The 23220-nt window shown below is 44.2% G+C and overlaps 1 protein-coding gene and 2 long non-coding RNA genes across 3 annotated transcripts in view; 2 read left to right on the top strand and 1 right to left on the bottom strand.

Moving 5' to 3' along the window:
- Window positions 1-1905: 1905 nt before the first annotated feature.
- Window positions 1906-11638, top strand: LOC144391259 (uncharacterized). Its single transcript, XR_013455171.1, has 3 exons — window positions 1906-2095; window positions 11038-11137; window positions 11254-11638. It is a non-coding gene; the product is annotated as an uncharacterized LOC144391259 (long non-coding RNA).
- A 910-nt stretch (window positions 11639-12548) lies between these two features.
- LOC144391257 (uncharacterized) lies at window positions 12549-19059 on the bottom strand. The gene is made up of 6 exons (XR_013455169.1): window positions 17998-19059; window positions 15600-15812; window positions 14048-15367; window positions 13720-13880; window positions 12939-13153; window positions 12549-12686 (listed from the first exon to the last, which is right to left on the bottom strand). It is a non-coding gene; the product is annotated as an uncharacterized LOC144391257 (long non-coding RNA).
- Window positions 17789-23220, top strand: part of LOC120812263 (low-density lipoprotein receptor class A domain-containing protein 3-like) — a 79947-nt gene continuing 74515 nt past the window's right edge. Inside the window, exon 1 of the mRNA XM_040168095.2 lies at window positions 17789-18034. Within this exon, the coding sequence (XP_040024029.1) occupies window positions 17983-18034 (52 nt within the window). The 5' untranslated portion in view covers window positions 17789-17982. The remainder of the gene's footprint in view (window positions 18035-23220) is intronic.

The raw sequence follows: 23220 nt of genomic DNA, 5'->3' as shown, positions 1-23220 counted from the left end.
ACATGTTGTTTAGAGGTGATACTAGACTACTGCTGCATTGAGACCTGCTTTGCCAAAGAAAGTTAATCCAAACGCACATACACAGCTTTATTTTTCAATTCATTTGGATCTCTTTCTATTACAAAGAACTGCTGACTAGTATTTACATTTGTATGTGCAATGTAAGGCCCGAATTGATCTCATTCTTTTGCAGTCAGATAACCCCATTTTCCAGTACAATAATGTTGTTTTAATGCTTTAATTTACTATACTTAATATCAACATTGTGTTTTGCAATTTGCTGTGTAAGCCATTCTAATCTGCACATTGCTTTCTCTTGCTTAATTAGAAAAGTAATTGTTGATGCTGCAGGCCCTTCTACCTCAAATTGTTATCGGCCCCCGCCTCTGAAATCCCAAATCAATATCTGCTCCTCGTTTGATTCTCTTCCTGGGCTTTATAGATTGACGGTCGGACCAACACACACACACACACACACACACACACACACACATACACACAGACAAATGCACACATGCACGCCCAAACGACCGTTTCTGTCTGATTCAATTGTTGACGCCTACCTGATGTCCCTGCAGCGCCGCCATGCTGGACGTCAGCTTTGCTAACTAATGTCAGTGGAACCAGAGCATTAGTCAAATAATTGAATGATATTTCAATTAAGGCCTTTGGAGGAGCATGAAGGAGACTCTGGTTGACCATGAGAGTTGTTTAACTGTGTGTTTGAGCGTGGGATTGGTCACAAAACATGTGCGGATGTGTGTGTGTTGCTTTGTGTATGCATTGTCCCTCAATATGTCACACACACACACCCGTTGTTCCTCTTTCTACCGCTATCTGACTCACACACTTACTCACTGTCACGGCTGTCACCGTGGTCTGTATTTCTGTCTTGTCTTGCCTGTACCAAGTAGGCCCTGTGGACTGAAGCCCCGCGTACTTCCTGGTTTCCGTGGAGCTCTGTCAGGCTCACTCCAGCTCCACCCATTGGTCCACCCTGTCCCACCGCACCCAATGGCACGTCGCCACCTCAGCCTTACCTCCAGCTCTTAAGGAGAGCCCACCAGTGGCTCGGCAGCTCGTCATGGCCAGTTGACTTGTGTGTCTTCTGTGTGTGTATTTGTGTGCAACTGAGTCAAGTACTGCGTTTTGGTTCTCGTGTGTTTTTACCAGCACGGGGCTGGCAAAAGGGGGGAGTTAGGGCAAGAGTCTGTACTGATTCACCACACATAGTTTTTGTGCCTGTTAGTTTCATAGGTGTAGTGGGTGCTGTGCTCTGTGTGTTTTTTGGTAAGCGCCTACTGTTTGTTTAAATGTATATTCGGGCATAGTCCTCCTTTTGGGGATCTCTTTTATTTAACTTGGTTTGTCTTTTTCACAGCACCCTCATCCACCCTCCTTTTGTTTGTTGTTACCTGCCTGTCTACCTCTGGTTCCCAATAAACACTACCCTTTACAACCGACCAGGTTCTGCCCATATGTTTATGGTCCCCTCACCCCTAGACCACCCGGGGGTCGTAACACTCACTAACAGAGATTTGTCCTTCACGTCGGTACGCTGGTTATTAAATGTAAGAGGAATGTCAAGAGACACGCACCGGAGAACGAGCCAGTCCTTTTCGCGGCCTTGGCATATGGCGTCCCGACATGACAAGGACATGTCAACCCGAAGCTCTCAGCAGTTTATTGCTCTCTCACTCGCATTAGATTTAGTGATATATTGGCTCACTGACGGTGAACTCGGCAACCCTTGTTGGAAGAGTTACAGTGTATTTACATTCAGCAATACCCCACAGATCGCATTAAATATTTGGCAAAATTAGGTTTTATTCCAATTAATTTGTCCTCTTGTTTGCTTCATCTTTCTATTACAATATCCTCCACTTCTTGATCTCTCGCTTATCCCCCTTGTTTTGTCACAAACGTTAAATCAATGCTATGTTTTATTTTGAAAACAGGAAATGTGATGTAATTTGTCAGGTGACAGGAACCAGGAAGTCAATGAAGAATATGGCTCAGAACTGCTGTTTGTATTGGTAGCTTTTCAATCCAGTTGAGTCTGCCTGCATCCTATACCTTTTTGATAGCATCGTTGGTACGTATTGATTTGTTTTATTGTTCATTATCATCTCAGGTGATTATTTTTGTGACAATGTTTAGTTTGGATATTTTTGTGCACATGGCCTATTGAGTCATTCGGGTTGGTACCTGCACTGCTATGGTTGTCATTAAAGTCCATGTGACTTAATAAATAACGAAGTAAATAAGCATAAATATACAAAGTAGCGGTCGAAGACAATGCACTTCATTTGTATTTATTATGTCTTTTGTGTGTTTTAGTTTTACTCTTTGTCATGTCAATAAACCTGTGGACAACGGACCATTGTCTTCAGAGTCGTGATGTCAGAAAAGAGTTCGTCTAACTGCCAAGGTGTATCGGAGCGCATATACCGAGGGCGGCATACCCCTCGTACTTTTTCCTCACTGCCGGTTTCCTTACTCATTCTGCTACTGCCAGTGTTGTTGTTTTCTCTCAGCACCCACACAAACACAGATTCCCTCTGTGCGGCTCTTCTCACACGTTCCCTTACCTCTCACTACCTCTCCTCTCAACGCCACCGCTCCCCCCAGAGGCAAAGTCATCCGAGGTTGCGACGCCGTCCGCGGTTTTCCACCAGTGATTTTCCAAATTGTGCCACTAATTGGGTCTCTCCTGCCATTAAGTCAATAACAACCCTTCATAATAGAGTTTAATGTACCCTAATGGGATAGTCTGAAGGCCGGCGGCTAATTAGGTCCGAGTTGTTTAAAGATAAAGCCTAAACTGAGTGACGGACATTACTGAACCACTGCGTCAATCAGGAACATAGTTAAACTAATTTCTGCTTTTCGCTTGCAACCCCCCCCCCCCCCCCCGCCCCCCCTCTCCATCCCCTAAAACAGATTATACCGTTGTGGTTCATAGATCAGCCTGTATAATTTGTGAAACCGCTCTGCATTAACATTAATGATAACTCCAGGGGAGCAAAATGAAATCCATTTAACATTGACTGACAAATCATCTCCCACCTCCGCAAGCGTTTAGTTTAATTAGCCCTAATTGTACACAGGATCTGTGGGGAGGAAACCTGTGTCTTGTAATGGTAAAAATATGTTATAACATTGTTTTGTGCTAAAGCCGTGTCTCAAGTGTCCTGTATTTGACACTGATGTGCAAAGAGCAGCATGATGCAAAATCATAGCAAAATGTTAGTTTGCAGCTGTGCCCTGAGAAGGGAGGACGGTCAACTCGATCTCATAGAAGCTTCAAAACAAAGGACTTCTGTTCATGGCCTTGGTTCATATCTTATTCGGTACGAAAGTTCCCGGATCCAAGTTTTACTTTCATGTCAATTACTTATGATTTGCACCGGCCACTGAGGAGGATCTTGTGTGTGTGTGTGTGCTACCCTCAGCTTCACCTGGGTTCTTATCTCAACCTGCTTTGCAGCTTCTCGTAACTGGCACGGAGAATGTCCTCCACATGTGTATAAAAACTCAGCGTCTTTAGTGCTCGGAGACGCCATTTCCCCAGAGCACCTTGATACGTGCCTGTGTATTTGACCTCCTGCTTGCAAGCAATAAATGGACTTTTTTCAACTTTGATCATTCATTAAGACTCTGTTTTATCAGACAAATCATTCTTTTCTACCGAGCTTTTATTGAAATATTCCACAACAATTTGCTTTCGTTAGCTCATTAAGATATTCACACGTGCCAACCGCATCCGCGCACGAGAGCGTTTACGCCGTCTCGCATCGGGAGTCATAATAGACTGAAATACGTAAGGCCCTGCAGGCGACAATGGAGGGATGTGAGGACGGCGGGGCCCTCGCAGCAGCAGCAGCTATCGAGCTGGGATCTTTGACGAAGTTTAACAGGTTCAAACAACATGCAAAAGAACCTGCACTGGAGTTTGAGTCTGCATAAGGGTCTGGCTCGATAAGGCAGCGTGTGGATGGATATAAAGTGAGCTGGAGAAGTCTGAGATTGGTACCCATCCCAATCATACAGGCCCCCAGGGTTGTTTGAAGAGAGGGTTGTCTGTCTGCACACAGCTGCAGTCGTGTGTGCATCTCTTCTACAAGGCCACCAGACATCCAGGCGACCTGAAATCGGACTAAGTATCTCTTTCTTTAAACCAAGCTAGTCTGCTAAATTTGTTGTTGATTCTAGTGTCTTAAGTTAATTTGATTGCTGATTTGCTTTAGTTTTCGTCGTCTCACGGCCAGTTCTCTTTGTTTGAAGTTATCTTGGTTGCTAGTTTGCTCAAGCTCTTTCAGTCTTTTAGTGCCAGTTTGTGTTCTAGATTCTACTATTAAGTTAACTGCCAGTGTGCCCTCCTAACTCTGCTAGGTTTTGACCTGATCTAAGTCTGTTTTGCCTTGTTTTCTGAAGCAAATAAGACTTGTATCCTTAAACTGTCATTTTGTCAAAACACCACATGGTGATTGTTTACTGATTAGGGTGTCAAGCTATTGGTGCTTTGCATTTTGAGGAGTTTCTGTCGAGGCCAATCGACCTTTTGTCTCCTAAACGACGGGGGAGCGGCCAGCGCAGCCGCAGCCGACTTCCACTAACGAGGGAGTATTTAGCTAGAAATCATGGGCAGCGTTAGCTTCAGCGTTTGCGTATCCTCGCAGCACGAAGACGAGCAGAACAAAGACAAGGGAGTCTTTCGTGGAGTCTTCGGGGCGGCTGAATGCGGCGCCTTCTTCTGCTATTCTTAATAATGTGTTTGACCCCTTTACCCGTACCTGTTCCCGCAGATACTACAGGCCTCGGGCTAAATCTGCTCTCTATCGTAACCTCTCCTCTCTCACCTATCCCACCCGCTCCACACATGTCCAGCACCTTGTCACAGGAGGTCTCTGGAACTGCCAGTCAGCGACTCGCAAGGCTGACTTCATCTCCGGCTTTGCTACCCAGCAGTCACTCGACTTCCTCGCTCTCACCGAGACCTGGATCACACCTGAGAACACATCCACCCCAGCCGCTCTCTCCTCCGCCTTCTCCTTCAGCCACACTCCCAGGCCCACTGGTAGGGGTGGTGGCACAGGTCTACTCATTTCACCCAAATGGAGCTTTTCTCTCTACCCTCTACCACCATCCACCCCATTGTCCTTTGAATTCCATGCTGTAACAATCACTCACCCAGGACAATTAACCATCATTGTCCTCTACCGTCAGCCAGGCTCCTTAGGTCATTTCTTGGAAGAACTGGACATTCTCCTGTCTAATTTCCCCGAAAATGGACCTCCGCTCATCCTCCTGGGTGACTTTAACATCCAGACAGAGAAGTCATCTGACCTCTTACACCTACTTTCTTCCTTCGCTCTGTCACTCAGTCCCTCTCCTCCTACTCACAAAGCCGGCAATCACCTTGACTACATCTTTACTAGAAACTGCTCTACCACTAACCTCTCTGTAACCCCACTTCATGTGTCTGATCACTTCTTCATCTCTTACTCCCTTCCACTCTCTATAACTAACAAACCTCCCTCATTGACTAACTCTATACCGGCTCGTCGCAATATTCGCTCCCTCTCTCCCTCCTCGCTGGCATCCTCTGTTCTATCAGCTCTCCCTTCAACTGATTCCTTCTCACTCTTGCATCCGAACGCTGCTGCAGAGACTCTCCTCTCAACTCTTTCCTCCTCTCTAGACTCTCTCTGCCCTCTTACGACACGACGGACTGGCAAATCCCCTCCGGCTCCGTGGCTGTCTCAACCGGTCCGTGCCATGAGAGCCACCATGCGAGCGTCGGAAAGGAGATGGCGTAAATATAAATGACCTGACGACCTGCTTGAATCTCAATCTCTCCTCTCCTCGTTTTCTGCTTCTATCTCTGCTGCCAAAAGCTCTTTCTACCAATCCAAAATCGAATCCTCATTCTCCAACCGCAAAAAACTCTTCTCGATCTTCTCCAATCTCCTCGAACCCCCTACCCCTCCTCCCCCCTCCACCCTTCTTCCGGGAGACTTTGTCAACTACTTCACCAAGAAAATAGCTGACATACGCTCCTCCTTCTCAAACCCACCTCCTACTTCTCGCGTCCCACCGACCTCACCTCTTTCGCCCTCACTTTCCTCCTTCACCGCCCTCTCTCCTAACCAAATTCTTACCCTGGTAACCTCTGCCCGTCCGACCACCTGCCCTCTTGACCCCATTCCATCACATCTTCTACAATCTATCGCACCTGACCTTCTTCCGTTCCTCACCTGTCTCATCAACAACGCTCTGTCATCTGGCTGTTTTCCCAATTCTCTGAAGGAGGCAAGAGTCAACCCTCTCCTGAAGAATCCCACCCTCAACCCTTCTGAAGAAAACAACTACATACCGGTCTCTTTTCTTCCCTTTTTGTCCAAAACCCATGAACGTGCTATCTTTAATCAACTCTCCTCTTATCTCCACTGTAACAACCTTCTTGACCCCCACCAGTCAGGTTTCAAGGCAGGCCACTCCACAGAGACTGCTCTCCTTGCTGTCTCAGAGCAACTCCACACTGCTAGAGCCGCCTCTCTCTCCTCTGTCCTCATCCTTCTGGACCTCTCTGCTGCATTTGACACGGTCAACCACCAGATCCTTATTTCCTCCCTTCAGGAACTTGGTGTCACAGGCTCTGCTCTCTCCCTTCTCTCGTCCTACCTCTACGGCCGCACCTACCGGGTAACCTGGCGAGGATCTGTGTCGGAACCTTGTCCTCTTACTACTGGAGTTCCTCAGGGTTCCGTGCTGGGTCCCCTTCTGTTTTCGCTTTACACCAACTCTCTTGGCGCTGTCATTCGCTCGCATGGCTTCTCTTACCACAGCTATGCCGATGACACCCAACTAATTCTCTCCTTCCCTCACTCGGACACCCAGGTGGCGGCTCGGATCTCTGCCTGTCTAACTGACATCTCTCAGTGGATGTCCGCCCACCATCTGAAAATCAACCCCGACAAGACTGAACTACTTCTCTTTCCCGGAAAAGATTTGCTTACCCAGGACCTGACAGTCAACTTTGGGAACTCCGTACTAGCGCCCACTTTGACCGCTAAGAACCTCGGCGTCACACTCGACAGCCAACTCTCCCTGACTCCCAACATCACCGCGACAACGCGATCCTGTAGATACACGCTCTACAACATCAGGAGAATACGTCCCCTTCTCACTCAGAAGGCAGCGCAGGTACTGATTCAGGCTCTTGTCATCTCCCGCCTGGACTACTGCAACTCCCTCCTGGCAGGTCTCCCTGCCACCGCCATTCGACCTCTGCAGCTCATTCAGAATGCAGCAGCTCGACTGGTCTTCAACCTTCCGAAAAGCTCTCACACACACATATGAAATGCTCTCACACACACTACTGGAATGCTATATGGTCACACACACTACTGAAAAGCTCTCACACACATATGAAAAGCTCTCACACACACATATGAAATGCTCTCACACACACTACCGGAATGCTATACGCTCACACACACTACTGAAAAGCTCTCACACACATATGAAAAGCTCTCACACACACTACTGAAAAGCTCTCACACACACATATGAAACGCTCTCACACACACATATGAAACGCTCTCACACACACATATGAAAAGCTCTCACACACAACTGAAAAGCTCTCACACGCACTACTGAAATGGTCTCACACACACATATGAAAAGCTCACACACACATATGAAAAGCTCTCACACGCACTACTGAAAAGCTCTCAGACACACATATGAAAAGCTCTGACACACACATATGAAAAGCTCTCACATACAAATATGAAAAGCTCTCACACATACTAGTGAAATGTGCCCTTGCATAATACGAGCATAACAAAAAAAGAAGGCCTTCCTTTCAATTGAAGGAAACAGGAAGTCAACACCAGGAAGTGCGTGTGCTCTTACTGGATTTGAGCTAGTACTTCAACCACAATGCATGTTCAACCTGATCCTCTTTGTTTTTCACGTCCAAACTTTATTTTTTGAGGTGAGAGGCAATGAAGAGGATATTGTACGTTTTTTTTACTAGTGCTCTGCAATGCATTGAGTCATTGCAAAGTGAGGAGAGGCTTTATAGAGAGCTTGATGATCATACACAAACTCTATGTGCATTTTTTGCTGTGTCCAGATATGAACCTGATGATGGTGATGTCAGTAATCTACTAGGATCATTGTTTAGATGCTTTCGCAACTTTCTACATGAACATGAGGCCAGACAGGGATCCAGTGACGTGATCAACAATTTGATACCCCCAACTATTTTGACTGGCTATCCAGGTCTGCCCCGATACAGCATAGCCGCCGAACAGATTGCTCACTGTGTATCCATTGGTAGGACATGGCAGAGAATTGCATCTTGCTTCGGAATCAGTCAAAGGACCCCGTACAGACACAGACAAACTCTGGGAGTTGGGCCATTAAGATTTGCAATATTGTCAAATCAAGACCTGGACAGCGTTGTGACTGATATACTACATAACACTCCAAATGCAGGCGAAGCATACGTTCTTGGAAGGCTGAGATCACGTGGCTTAAGGATTCAGCGTTGGCGCGTCAGACAGAGCCTCAAGTGGATCCCATCGGGCGGTCATTTAGACGCCGCCATGCCATACACCGAAGGGTCTATAGCAGGGGTCTCAAACTCAATTTACCTAGGGGCCGCTGGAGGTATAGTCTGGGTGAGGCTGGGCCGCATCATGTATTCCACAAAAAAAAGGCTTCAAGTATTCAAAAAAAAAGGTCAACTGAACCAATCTTCTCAATCTTAACAAGTCAGAACATGCAGAACATGAACAGTTCTTCAGAACATAGGTTTCATTTACTTCCTTCTAATCCTTGCTGCCAGAGACTTGGCAGCGCTTCCTCTCACACAGCTGAGCCACATTTGGCTTGAGGGAGGAGGCAACTGAGACCCTCAGTATGGCTTTAAGGTGCTCATCTTTAAGTCTGGACCTGAACTTTGACTTATTGAAGTTCATTGTGGAGAAGAGCTTTTCACACAGATAGGTGCTGCCAAAAAGGCACATGGTCCGCTTGAACATCCTGGAAAGCTCAGGGAAGGTGGGGGCAGTTTTCTCAAAAATTGTCCAAGCTCCACTGTTTTTCCACTCACCTCCCTGAACTTGGCTTTGAGGTCAGTATTGCACTGCAGGTCAATTAGCTCCATCTGCAGGACAGGGGGGGGCATCCTCCACATCAAAGGAGAAGGGGTCAGCAAAAATGTGAAAAGTGGCTCTGTGTGTCTTGAAGTCTGCAAACCTCTGATCAAATTCTTCCTGTAGCTTTCCAATGGTATCAGCATACTTCTCACCACTGAATGTTGTGCCTGAATCCATGAGTGCCTTGCATGCTGGGAAATGGCAGAGGTTTGTCTGGAAAAGCTGGGCTTTCCATAACACAAGTTTTTTGGAGAATGCTCTGACATTGTCATATGCAGCACTGACAAGCTGGTCCTGACCTTGTAACTTCTTGTTCAGTACATTCAGCTCCTGTGTGACGTCAACAAGAAAAGCTAAGTCCATTAGACATTTAGGATCATTTAGCACAGGAACAGTCATCCCATCCTTCTCCATGAAGGCTTTCACTTCTGCTCTTAACTCAAAAAACCTCTTCAAGACCTTCCCCCTGCTGAGCCAACGTACCTCGGTGAAGTAGAGCACGTCCTCGTATTCTGACTCTATTTCCGCCAAAAAGTCGCGGAACTGCCGATGCTTTAAAGCCCTGGATCTGATATGGTTGATGATTTTCACAACGTCAGACATCACATTGTCAAACCTCATGATCTTGCTGCAAAGGGCCTGCTGGTGGATAATGCAGTGCAGAGCAATGGCATCTTCCACACCCTCCTCTTCCAGTTTCCTTTCAACAAGCGCCACAAGTCCGTTTTTCCTCCCTGTCATTGACGGCGCTCCGTCGGTCGTTATTCCAGCCAAACCCTTCCATTGTAAGCCGGCATCCTCAATGGAATCACACAGCTGGCGGAATATCTCCTGGGCAGTGGTCTGGCCATGCATTGCAATCACTGAGAGCAACTCCTCCGTAACTTCAAAATTGTTATCAACGCCACGGACATATATTGCGAGCTGCGCTGTGTCAGTGACGTCTGTGCTCTCATCAAGAGCAAGTGAGTATGAATGGAAATGTTTAGCTTTCTCACGCAGTTGATCATAAATGTTGCCTGACATGTCAGAAATGCGCTCTGCCACTGTGTTGGCTGAAATGCTGATGTTACTAAACTGAGCCTTTTTTTCCGGGCAGACTATACTTGCAGCCTGTAACATGCACTGTTTGATGAACTCGCCGTCTTTGAATGGCTTCCCTGCTTTAGCAATCATCTCACTCACCACGTAGCTGGCTTTGATAGCCGCTTCACTCTCTTTGCTTGCTTTTTTGAAAAAATCTTGTTGCCTCAGTAGACATGTTTTAAGTTTGGCGACCCGGTCCTCTCGCTCATCTCCCAGGTATTTTCCATACTCCTCAGCATGTTTAGTTGAGTAATGACGTCTGATGTTATACTCCTTGTGCACCGCAACTTTATCCATGCATATTAGACACTTTGGGATGTCCCTGTGCTCAACAAAAAAATATTCCGTCTCCCACTTCTCCTGAAATTGTCTGTGCTCATCGCCAATTTTTCTCTTCACGGCAGGTTTTGAAAAAGACATGACTGGGGCTGACAAAAACCGTATAGCACTAGGTGACAAGATATATTTTCCCTCCACTTGTTCATCCAAACATGTTAAAGTGACCAATTGCTAATTCGCGCTGTTGTCACGAGCCTGAGCTACGGGCGGTGGGGGAAGAGGGGGGGCTGCCGGGGCTGCAGCCCCCCCTCGTCAGAGGGTCTGCCTCTCTCTGCCAGAGTGGAAGAAATCTTACATCTTGTTATAAAAATAAAACCAACAAAAAATAAAAACATATAATATATTTATTCTGTGTCGAATGGGTTTGATTTGAGTTATTGTGATATGTGAAAAAAAATGCGCGGGCCGCACTAACACAAAGATTTGATTTCAGGCAGGGGGCCACAAAACATTGTCCTGCGGGCCGCAACTGGCCCGCGGGCCGCGAGTCTGAGACCCCTGGTCTATAGTGTTCAGGCCCCCAACCAATTATGGTAAGTTGACTTGTAACTGTTTTATATTATCAATAAAAATAATCAACACTTTTATATACTTTGCAAGCTTTACATCTTTCATTTTAAATTGAATGTACTTTATATCTCCCAACAAGCATTTTGACGACAACCACAAGCTGATAAGATGGACGGATGGTCTTTCATGGCTGTGTCGATGGCTTCAGCCGGACTATTATATACTTACGGTGCTTATCTAATAACAGAGCCTCAAGTGTCTTGTCATTGTTTTTGGTTTGCCCTTACGTGTCAGATGTGATCACGGAATGGAAAATGTACGTGTTGCCCATTTTATGTTAGAAAGAAGAGGACTGAACAGTCGCAGTGTTATTACAGGGGTTTCAGTACACAACCAAAGGATTGAAAGACTATAGACAGAATTGAACAGAGTTGTATCTAGACACTCTAGAATATTTTTTACTTCATGGAGGAACAGGGTATACTGGATTCATTGAATGAACTACATCTATTTTGTCTGCATAATGTTTATTTACCAAGAATTGAAAGGGCAGTAACAGAATTTGTCAACCAATTTGTCCACACAAAGGGGGGGCAACTCCTCTTCAGCTGTGGCATACAGGGGTCATAAACAATGTAGGAATCCATCCCATTATAAATGACATTTTTGATGACGATAACTACTATGGCATTGATGAAGAAGGGACATTACCGGAACTTCAAACTAATAATGATGTTAGAATTCCCGACATTGATGTAACCGTTAATGAGACTACGATGAACAGTATTCAACAAGTGAATCCACTTGAAAACGATGGGAACTATGGAATAGATTTGTTTTCAAGACAGTTATGTTAAAGTTTTAATATTGTTTTATTAAAACCAAATGACCAAAAACATTTGTTCAAAACATTTTTTTAATGACAAGAGACAAGCGGAGACTGAGACAAGGCAGAGGGAGAAACAGACATAAGAGACGGACAGATAAGAGACAGAGGGGGGGAAACAGACAGAGAGAGACATAAGAGAAGGATAACATGAAACACAGAGCATGATACTATGTTCACGCCTAATGGCCTGAATTCTAATAGTCTGACCTTCAACAGTTAGTATGAGACGGTATGAAAACGAGACATAAATGTGAACATTTGTCTCAAACGTTACCCGAGTCCAGTTGAATTGCGGTGGCAATATAAAATACACCGTGACTCAATTTTCTTTAAAAATTGAAAACTTAACTGCCAAAGGCAAATTCATTTAAAGGGGAAGTGGGCATTCAGAAATGCAACAGTTTGTTTTTCATAGACATATGTTTATGCCCTGCCAAACCCACATGTGTTTCCCAATGCAAAGTCAAACTTCTGTTTGAACAGTTGGTATGACACATGTAGTGGCAACTTTATGCAGTTCACACATGTGTTGGCCACAGGGAACATCGGTGTAGAAGAGAAGTCGTCATCTTCGTTATGAATGAACTGGACAGAGGGAGTTGGAGAAAACCCAATAGGTGGCAACACAGATGCTCCAGTTGCAAAAGACAATATTTTCTGTAGTTTGGATGGCCCTTCTTCTTCTATTAAAAATAGAAAAACATTGTAAGTGCTAGTTGGTAAAATTAACGTGTATATGAAACAGCAATTAATATCAGCTGATATTAAATAAATTGTCAAATGAAAAAAACTTTAACAAACGTATAGCAATACATTTATAAAACACCAATCACTTTTAACAATCTCAAGTGTTTTGTGAAAAATAAATAAAACAAAAATAGTCCTAAAAGATAAATAGACACATACGTATAGTTGTACACTAAACTGTCAATTACCCTCTGCATCCTGGAGATAGTCTCTCCAGAAGGGAACAACTATCTCCTCAGCAGCTCTCTTGTTGCTCCCTTCTGGAGACAGCCAAATGCTGAAGACATCATCCACCTGGTCAGCAGTCAGTGGGCTTGGCTCATAGCAGAAAAGGGGGCGAAAGCTTTCTGGATGCCTTCGGACTTTCTCCAGAACCCCAAGTGTTTTCAGTCCTTCACAGAATCTGTACAAATGAAATGAAATTTTGAAGAATTTAATAAGGGTTCCTAATTCACTTGTGCATTATCAAGTCACTCAGTTTTATATGAAGATGATAGATTTTGTTGGTATATGGGTAAAATTCTGATTGCTATTCTGATTAATCTGACTGCAAACAACCAACACCTCTGAATACTATTGAAATGGACCTTGAACCCCGTGGATGACCCGGAACATGACAATGTCATCTACCAGCATGTCCCAGTCTCTTATTGATCGCATCTGCCTCAGACATCCTACATTGGCCAAGTAGTCAAGCATAGGGGCCTTTGACATCTCAAGTTCCTCAAGGGTAGTACTTTCAGATACCTAGCATCATAACGAGTATAAGGAACAACAATAAGGAAAACAACACTTTGCCGAATACAGTGATCTGTTGTATAGTGGTGTAATTCAAACAATAGGAAGTGAGCATTCAGCAATGAGCCGACTGGGATATATTGGTACTCCCTCTTAAAATGAAAAACGGCAAGAGAATATTGCAATGTAACCTAAATCTAATGCAAGATAACATTTAAACTACCAACTGACCTTTTTGACCATGTCAGCTATGTCTTCTAGCACTGGTTTTGCTGAACCATCAACCAGAAGAGAAAATACTGTCGGTGAGAGGAAGTTTGGTGGCGGACCGCCATGTACCAAGCTTACAGCAATGGCTCTGCCAGCTGTGTAGTATCGGTCCTCTCTTAGAGCTTCAAAAAAATGGGATAAAAGGAAATGTAAGATTGGTAAATACATGGGTACCATGTAACTACCACATAAAATCATGGCGTTCATTGTGCCATTAAATACATTGTAAATCAGTTCAAAAGCTAAAAGTTATATGTAAAAAAAATCTCCATAAATTAATAATTATTACCAGCACTGTCAAGAGCCAAGTTCTTGCTGTTTTCTTTTCCATCAAACATGGGTGACCTGGCCATTGTCTCCATCAACAGTCTCGAGAATTCCCTCTTTGGCCCTCCCAAATCAATCCCTTCCTCATTTCTCCCCATGTCATCTGAGAATTTTACACTGATCATCAAGTTGGGGTCATAGGACACCCTTTGGAATCCTCTCACGACTCCGTCCTAGACAGCAGAGCGATTTATATTAAATTTGCACTGTTGTTTTGTGGTTATTTTGCTTGAGAGTTCCAGCAGTATCTCTTGAACCGGGACTTTTTCTGCACTATGAAGACAACATCAAAAATAAATGATTAGATATGACATAATAATCTAAGGATGAAATAGTTCATATCAACTACCTGATCACATCATCCTCAATAGTTAACACATTCTCGGTTTGTGCTACTCACGTTGGACTCTCCATACTGGCAATTATAGCCTGGTTTAATTCCTCATCATCTGAATAGTCATCAGGAAGAGCAGCAAGAAGTGTTAAATATGAAGAGTAGTCTTCATTATGACTGCTTGTGCCAGGGTTGCCATCATTTCTTACAAGGCAGCCTCCATCGTGACCTCTAGTTCCACTTCCTTGCATTGCTGTAGGCCTTTCAACAACACTCCTGGTGACGTGTTTGATGCCATAGCCATGTTCATCACCACTGCTAGTGCCAGGGTTGCCCTCTCCATCATGACTGCTAGTACAGGGGTCATCCTTACTTCTCATTACTCCATCACTTGTAGCAACCCTGGTGGTGCTAGGTCTGCCAGTGTAGATTTGTGGACCATCAACTTCCAAACAGTCATCATCCTTGTCCTTACAACTGCTTAATGTTGATATAGTAGTGATGTGGGAACATTCATTTTCTTCATCTGAGTCAGTCTTAAACAGAAAAGAAGACCAAAAATATATATATCAAAAGCAAAAATTACAACTTTTAAATTAAATAACCATATTGGAAATAAGTAATTATTTGACCGATTAAAACAAGAAACCTTTGTCTGCACTGTTCTCTGGTTAGATTGCTCTGAAACCTTTGCTTTAATTGAATATATATTGTATACTGCTAAAAGTAATAGTATACATGTATTTTTCAAAAGACAAATTTCACTAAATAGAATTGTATTAAAAACAAATTAAAAAATAAAGCAACCTTACTAAAAGGGTCCTTGAAGGTCTCACATACAGGGCTTTGGTTTTAAAAACCTTATGGATTAGCATGCCATTCAGCTCCTGGCCCTCCTGGAGTTTAGGGGACACCAGCTTATTGTCACAAGCCATTAGAAACTGGAGGCTACAAAGAAGATGGGGATATTACAACAACAAAAAAGGCCATGAGAATGCGTCTCTTCTTGGTTTCTTGTTCTTATTAGATATGTGACAGAGTCATGTAAATTGTATAACAAATGCTACTGTATTAGGTTTGCAATAAAGATGATTGCAAACCTGTGTTTGTTTTTTAAAGTGTTCTATGAATAAAGATTATTATATAATTAATTACGAAGTAAGAAAAAAAAAGGCTTTACCTGACATCCTCTGGAATGTGCTCACCAAAACCATCTCTGATGCGTCCCATAACAGTCTGTTGGTCCCAGGCCTTCTGGAATTCAAAGGCACTGAGGATGTGCCCATGTTTGTGTAACCGTAACTTTGGACCTTGTCTGCACACTATTCCCCATGATGGATTGGGAAGTAATATTACGTCCTTGTTGAAATGGTCATGCTGCTGTGACCGAGCTCTGAAAGAAGAATGTTGTGAAGACTAAATGAAAACAGCAGATAAAAACATAGATAAATACAATTCAGAGATCACAGTCGTAGAACAACGTACAAACTTGTATAGACAATATATATTTTAATGACGTCCAGTTTGACGAGAGCAAAAAACTAACCACAACCCCTTATAGACACTCCTCTGGCTGTGAACCAACCCTCCATCTGCCTAAAATTATATATTTCCTCGCTTTTTACCGCAAAGATTTTAAAGAGCACTTAATTCTAAAACTACTGCTTTTTTTCGCTGTTGCTTTTTCATATTTTGGCAGACAATTAAAGAAAATGTAACGTGAGGCAGCAGGAGTCGGTTCACAGTCCATGCCAGAAGGCGGTTGATTATGGGTGACGGTCTGCGGTTGTATCCAATCAGTGGCGATTTCTTTAAGACCGCAAGGAAATGTAAACAAAAGCGGCCATATATGTACTCTCGTGTTAACAATTATTGACTAAAAAATGCGCTAGAACAACAACATTTGCGTTTGTGTTGTGGCTTGTGTATTTGTCTGAACCTTCTCGGCCACCGTGTCTCCCGATTGGACCCGCAGCAGACAGTGGCACGCCGCTACGCTGCCGGAACGAAAGAGAGCTGCTAGGTGGCTGTCGACTGTGTCCACAACTGGAGCCGCAGAAACGACCGGCTGCTACTTGAGGCATTAGACAATGTTCTGATTGTCTCCACTGAGGCCAATATATTGTGCTGTAACGCCGCTGCTTCGGCTAAGTTGCTTGAAGGCTGTTGAGCACATGGTTGAGCTGACATTATTGCCGCACACCTTCTGTTTCCATCTGAAACACCTTCCGTTTTAACTGAGATGTGTGTGTGTGAGAGCTTTTGAGTAGTGTGTGTGTGAGCGTATAGAATTCCAGTTGTGTGTGTGAGAGGGTATTCTGAATAATGTCCCTCACGGCCCCTCATAGTTTTCTGCCTCGTAGCGCGTATGAATCAGCGGCCGGACAGTTCTCCATCTAGGTTGTTAAATATTTGATTCATGCCTATGTGGAAGGTACAAATAGTGAGACAAGTGTGGACAACTCGTCCACGCTTTGATGTTCTGAAGGTGTTTTCCTCTTTCAACATCAAGGCAAAACATACGTCTAAAGAATGCTACAAATTGTTTGCTTCATTTTAATTTCTATTAAAAAAGATCAGTACCCCCTTCACGATTGAAGGGGGTACTTGTAAACCTTCCTACAGGGTGTCTATTTAATACAAAATCCTAATATTTGTGTGTGTGTGTGGGGGGAGGGGGGCGGTCTGATAATTTAAGTCAGGCAGTGGTTTTAAACATCGTGTTTTGGAAAGCACTGCAACGTCTACATGTATTGTAATGAATTTATGATTTGGTCCCAAATAACTTAAATGAGTAGATTAGATTTTAATTTTTAATTAAAATTAAAATTAAAATAAAAAATTAATTAATTAAATTTATAATTTTATTTGCTGTTTTTAATTGTCTTTTAATTCCTGCATTTTATTTCACTTTATTGTATGAAATGTTATGATGTGAAGCACTTTGAGTCTGCCTTGTGTATGAAAAGCGCTATACAAATAAAATTGCCTTGCCTAGATTGTCCCAAGTCAATCAAAAGGAGTATTCAAATTAAAAAGTTGATAAGCTGTTGCTTTTTAACCTTTCTCAACTATTGAGGTGGCATTTTTTTCATAATGTTTTTAGGTGAAGCTTTTTGTAAAGACTTTTGGGCTTTTGGGTGATTAAGTGGAGATGAAGACCCGAGAGGCTTAGCAGAGAACAGCAATGTCATCATCACGCCGGCATTTACAAAAATCACATTCTACACAATGTTAACTCTGCTATCGTTCCCTCTTTTAGTAGTGACATGGTACGTCTCCGCTGTATTGGCGGCTCACTCCGCTCCGACTCCGCCCCCCCACCCCCCTTCACCCCTTCCAGCCCGTACTCCCTCCCACTCCCCGAAGAAGAAGAAGAAGAAGAAGAAGAAGAAGAAGAAGAAGAAGAAGAAGAAGAAGAAGAAGAAGAAGAAGAAGAAGAAGAAGAAGGAGAAGAAGAAGAAGGAGAAGAAGAAGAAGAAGAAGAAGAAGAAGAAGAAGAAGAAGAAGAAGAAGAAGACCGGGGGAGGAGGAGGAGAAAGGGGGCGAAAGGAGACCGTAGGATGTGGATCTGGTACCTTCTGCTTGGTTCGGGGTCCGGCTCGAGAACAGTTGGTAAGGTTGTTTTGTTTTGTTTGTTTTTACAGCAAACGGAAACCGCTTGTTGTGACGGCGCTCGACACGCTTCACCGTGCGGGTGGGTTAGAGGAGGAAGGAGGAAGGAGGAGGGCGATGAAGGGATCTCTGGACGAAGGGGGGTGAAGCTTCTACACTAAAGTAAAGAAGTTATCCGACTTTTTGTGTCCCCCTTCACTAGCTGGAATGAACACGGCGTCCGTGTCACAGTGTCCTTCGGCTGGGTTACGACCGAGCGGTTGTTGACGGCACATGTGGGGACAAAGTCAATCGATCCTCCGGCCCCGCCGTGGACAGCTGGGGCCCTGCTGTTGGTGCTGGTGGAGGACACTGAGTACGCGAGAGGACAGACACTTGGCATTTGGACTCCTTTTGAACTGGACAGCTGTGGGTTTGGGGATGGGGTCTCGATCGGGGACACACATGCGTCCACATTTTGCAATTAGATAGAATGCTTTGAGGCAAAGTTAAAGGTACCTGAAGGCGGCTTATTAGTGTAAACAAACAAACAAACAAACTTTCTGTGGTGAACAGGCGTTGAAGAGTTAGGTCTTATCTGGGAGACATACAAACATCGGTGGTTGATGATTTCTATTTGGCTTCCTTGGGTTCGGGGTCCTGATGTTTGTGGATCGTGGCTCACTGTCACGTGGTCACGGCTTACTGGGACGCTTGGACGGAACCATTGTAGGTTATTAGTAACACCTGTTGCTGGTTCATGGCAACCATCCTCTTAAACTTCTCCACCCTGACCTCTTCTCACGGTTAATCACTCACTCAGTCTGTCTGTCTAATTCTCCTCCCCTCTCCCTCTCTATCTCTTCCTCACCCTCTCACCCTCCCTCCCTCTATCTACACCCCCCCACCCCACCCAATCTAATAATTTCAAAATAAAAGCCCCATGGAGGGAATTCTTACTGTAATGTTTGTGATGAGGCCTATTAATTAAAAACTTCTTAGTTTGAATAACAAACATTCTGTCTCCCAACCCCCCCTCACCCAATTCCATCAAAACAAAATAAAAAAATGATTATCTGTACCTTAACCATGAAGCGGTTTAATTGAAATACGTATTGCTCTAGTACTTCTAGAACTACAACTGATACTTCTACTACCATGCTACTAGTTCTTCTACTGCTATTAATACTACAACTACTACTAATGTTATTACAAATACTACTATGGCTATTGTATTACAGCTGTTTCTACTGCTATTGATAACCTACTAAACTAAACCTATTCTACAGCTAGTACTACTAATACCACAATTACAATAATAACTAATACTACTACTAATATTACTACAAACTATTTTAAACCTATTTTTAGTCATCTCAGCTTTTGTTATTTCTGTATTTTTTTTAAATTCATTTAAGCTCCTGCAACTTCTGTATTTTTTAGAAAATCTATTGAAAGTCAGCTTCCCCACTTCCTGTATTTTCAGCAATTCTTTAAAATAATTTCAGCTTTTCTTATGCCTCTATTAACAGCAATGTTTTAATATTCATTTCTGTATTTTTTGCAAATTTTCACATTTATTTCAGCGGTTTTCATTTCTGCTTTTTCAGCAAATCTATTGAAATTCCATGCAGCCTCTCCCATATCTGTATTTTCAGCAATTTCAAATTAATTTCAGCTTTTCTAATATCTGTCATTTCAGCAAATGTATTCAAATTCCCTTTTCAGCTTTTTGCATTCCAACTTATTTTCAGCAGGAAATGCATTTTCTACTTTGTCTTATTAAGTGTCACTCCTACTATTCCTTCTTCTGAAACTTTGTGTGCTTTTGGTTGATAAAGCAGTTGTTCTAGTTGTATATTGTATTTTTACTCAAAACAAATTAAGTGCCGAGAAACCTGTGTTCCAGTTTACGCACAGCACCTCTCCCACGGTATAATATTAAATGCTGAGATATTAAATCTTAAATAAATACCACTTTTTGAGAGAATATTCACAGACTTTGCTTTTGCACGCTGCAGCCCAGATAAATCTGTGATAATATTTAGCATATGAATTTGCCACACGACTGTATGAACGATGACTTGTTACGATGCCGTTACAAACAAGGCACATTTTTGGCGTTGCGCGGCACGGCCTGAAATGACCGTGAGGATGTTGAGCTGGTGTGCCGGGCCATGCACCATGTTAGCCGTAGAGATACACCGAGGTACGACGCCAAACAGATGAATTACTTTTACAGTTATTTATTTCCCAAGGAGTGTTGCTAAAGATCAGCGATGTGATTTGTGTGTGAGTACATTGCTCTCACACAGAGGTCATCCCTTAATGTAGAGCTCTTTTACGTGTGTGTGTTGGCTGTACTTTGACTTAAAAGAATATATTAAAATACTTACTCGCTGCAATCCCACATTATATAAGTAATGATATCAGATATCACACTCGTTCCAAATGCATCTCCTCGTCCGTCTCTACTTGTGAATACAAAGTGCAAATGGGACCGTTTCCTTTTTGTTAAATCCACCACACACGCACATGTGGTGGAAATTTGTGGATTTAGCCCATGTGAGAAATCAAAAGTATCTTGAGCTTGCTTTGTGATTAAGTATTTATTACTAACTAGAATATAGAAAAAAGATAAAGAATACAGAAATCATCAGCACAAGTCGTAAGCACAGACAGAAGTCAAATGACTACAATTCAGCTGAAAAGGGACAGATGTTCCTTCCCCCAAAAGGAGCAGGAAGATCTGACAAAGTTGAAGAGGAGAACAGGAGCTTATGTACACTTTAGGGAGGTTTGTGCTGCCTCAGGACAGGACAGCCCACCCCTCAAGAGGAGTGTTGGAAAAGTACCAGATGATGTAGGGGTGACCCCGTGACCCTCCCTTTATGGACCCAGACAATCAACAACATCTAAAAGGTCAGTCAGGGCACGTATGATTTTATCTGTGTCTTATCTCACCCTGGACTGCCTTAAGTCACCGGCTCACATCAAAGGTCACATTCCTGAGAGCCTCACATTACATTACATGTCATTTAGCTGACGCTTTTATCCAAAGCGACGTACAATAAGTGCATTCAACCATAGGGTACAAACTCAGGAGAACAAGAAACAAGAAAGTGCAATTTCCTCAAATAAGCCAATTTACAATTTGCTATAGATGAGTGACATTACAAGTACAATTTAAGTGCTACACTTTGTTAGTCTTTAGTCGAGGTAGAGTCTGAAGAGGTGTGTCTTTAGTTTGCGGCGGAAGATTTGAAGGCTCTCTGCGGTCCTGATGTCTTCAGAGAGCTCGTTCCACCATTTCGGCGCAAGGACAGCGAAGAGTCGAGACCTAGTCGAGTGTTTTGCTCTCAGTGAGGGAGGCAGTAGTTTTGCAGATGCAGAGCGGAGAGTGCGGGTTGGGATGTAGGGTTTGACCATGTCCTGGATGTAAGCTGGACCCGATCCATTCACAGCATGGTACGTGAGCACCAATGTTTTGAACTGGATGCGGGCGGCCACCGGTAGCCAGTGAAGAGAGCGGAGGAGTGGAGTAGTGTGGGAGAATTTTGGAAGGTTGAAGACCAGTCGAGCTGCTGCATTCTGAATGAGCTGCAGAGGTCGAATGGCGGTGGCAGGGAGACCAGCCAGGAGGGAGTTGCAGTAGTCCAGGCGTGAGATGACAAGAGCCTGAATCAGTACCTGCGCTGCCTTCTGAGTGAGAAGGGGACGTATTCTCCTGAGTTCCCAAAGTTGACTGTCAGGTCCTGGGTAAGCGAATCTTTTCCGGGAAAGAGAAGTAGTTCAGTCTTGTCGGGGTTGATTTTCAGATGGTGGGCGGACATCCACTGAGAGATGTCAGTTAGACAGGCAGAGATCCGAGCCGCCACCTGGGTGTCCGAGTGAGGGAAGGAGAGAATTAGTTGGGTGTCATCGGCATAGCTGTGGTAAGAGAAGCCATGCGAGCAAATGACAGCGCCAAGAGAGTTGGTGTAAAGCGAAAACAGGAGGGGACCCAGCACGGAACCCTGAGGAACTCCAGTAGTAAGAGGACAAGGTTCCGACACAGATCCTCGCCAGGTTACCCGGTAGGTGCGGCCATCGAGGTAGGACGAGAGAAGGGAGAGAGCAGAGCCTGTGACACCAAGTTCCTGAAGGGAGGAAATAAGGATCTGGTGGTTGACCGTGTCAAATGCAGCAGAGAGGTCCAGAAGGATGAGGACAGAGGAGAGAGAGGCGGCTCTAGCAGTGTGGAGTTGCTCAGAGACAGCAAGGAGAGCAGTCTCTGTGGAGTGGCCTGCCTTGAAACCTGACTGGTGGGGGTCAAGGAGGTTGTTACACTGGAGATAAGAGGAGAGTTGATTAAAGATAGCACGTTCAAGGGTTTTGGACAAAAAGGGAAGAAGAGAGACCGGTCTGTAGTTGTTTTCTTCAGAAGGGTTGAGGGTGGGTTTCTTCAGGAGAGGGTTGACTCTTGCCTCCTTCAGAGAATTGGGAAAACAGCCAGATGACAGAGCATTGTTGATGAGAAAGGTGAGGAACGGAAGAAGGTCAGGTGCGATAGAAGATGTGATGGAATGGGGTCAAGAGGGCAGGTGGTCGGACGGGCAGAGGTTACTAGGGTAAGAATTTGGTTAGGAGAGAGGGCGTTGAAAGAGGAAAGTGAGGGCGAAAGAGGTGAGGTCGGTGCGACGCGAGAAGTAGGAGGTGGGTTTGAGAAGGAGGAGCGTATGTCAGCTATTTTCTTGGTGAAGTAGTTGACTCCCTTCACCAAGACCAGTCTCCCGGAAGAAGGGTGGAGGGGGGAGGAGGGGTATGGGGTTCGAGGAGATTGGAGAAGATCGAGAAGAGTTTTTTGGGGTTAGAGAATGAGGATTCGATTTTGGATTGGTAGAAAGAGCTTTTGGCAGCAGAGATAGAAGCAGAAAACGAGGAGAGGAGAGATTGAAATTCAAGCAGGTCGTCAGGTCGTTTATATTTACGCCATCTCCTTTCCGACGCTCGCATGGTGGCTCTCATGGCACGGACCGGTTGAGACAGCCACGTTGCCGGAGGGGATTTGGTATGGCGTTATATTTGTGCCACAATCCTGAGCGCGTAATTTTAAGTTTTGAGCACAGAGAACTATGTTGTAGCAAAGAAAAACATCCCGTGCGCGCAGTTTACTCAGGTGCCCTCTCCACAAACTGGTTTTCTGCGCGCAGGCAGCCGTTGCTGCG

Source organism: Gasterosteus aculeatus, chromosome Y (genome assembly GCF_964276395.1).
Source record: "Gasterosteus aculeatus chromosome Y, fGasAcu3.hap1.1, whole genome shotgun sequence".
Taxonomy (NCBI): domain Eukaryota; kingdom Metazoa; phylum Chordata; class Actinopteri; order Perciformes; family Gasterosteidae; genus Gasterosteus; species Gasterosteus aculeatus.
This window is presented reverse-complemented; position numbering and strand designations above follow the sequence as displayed.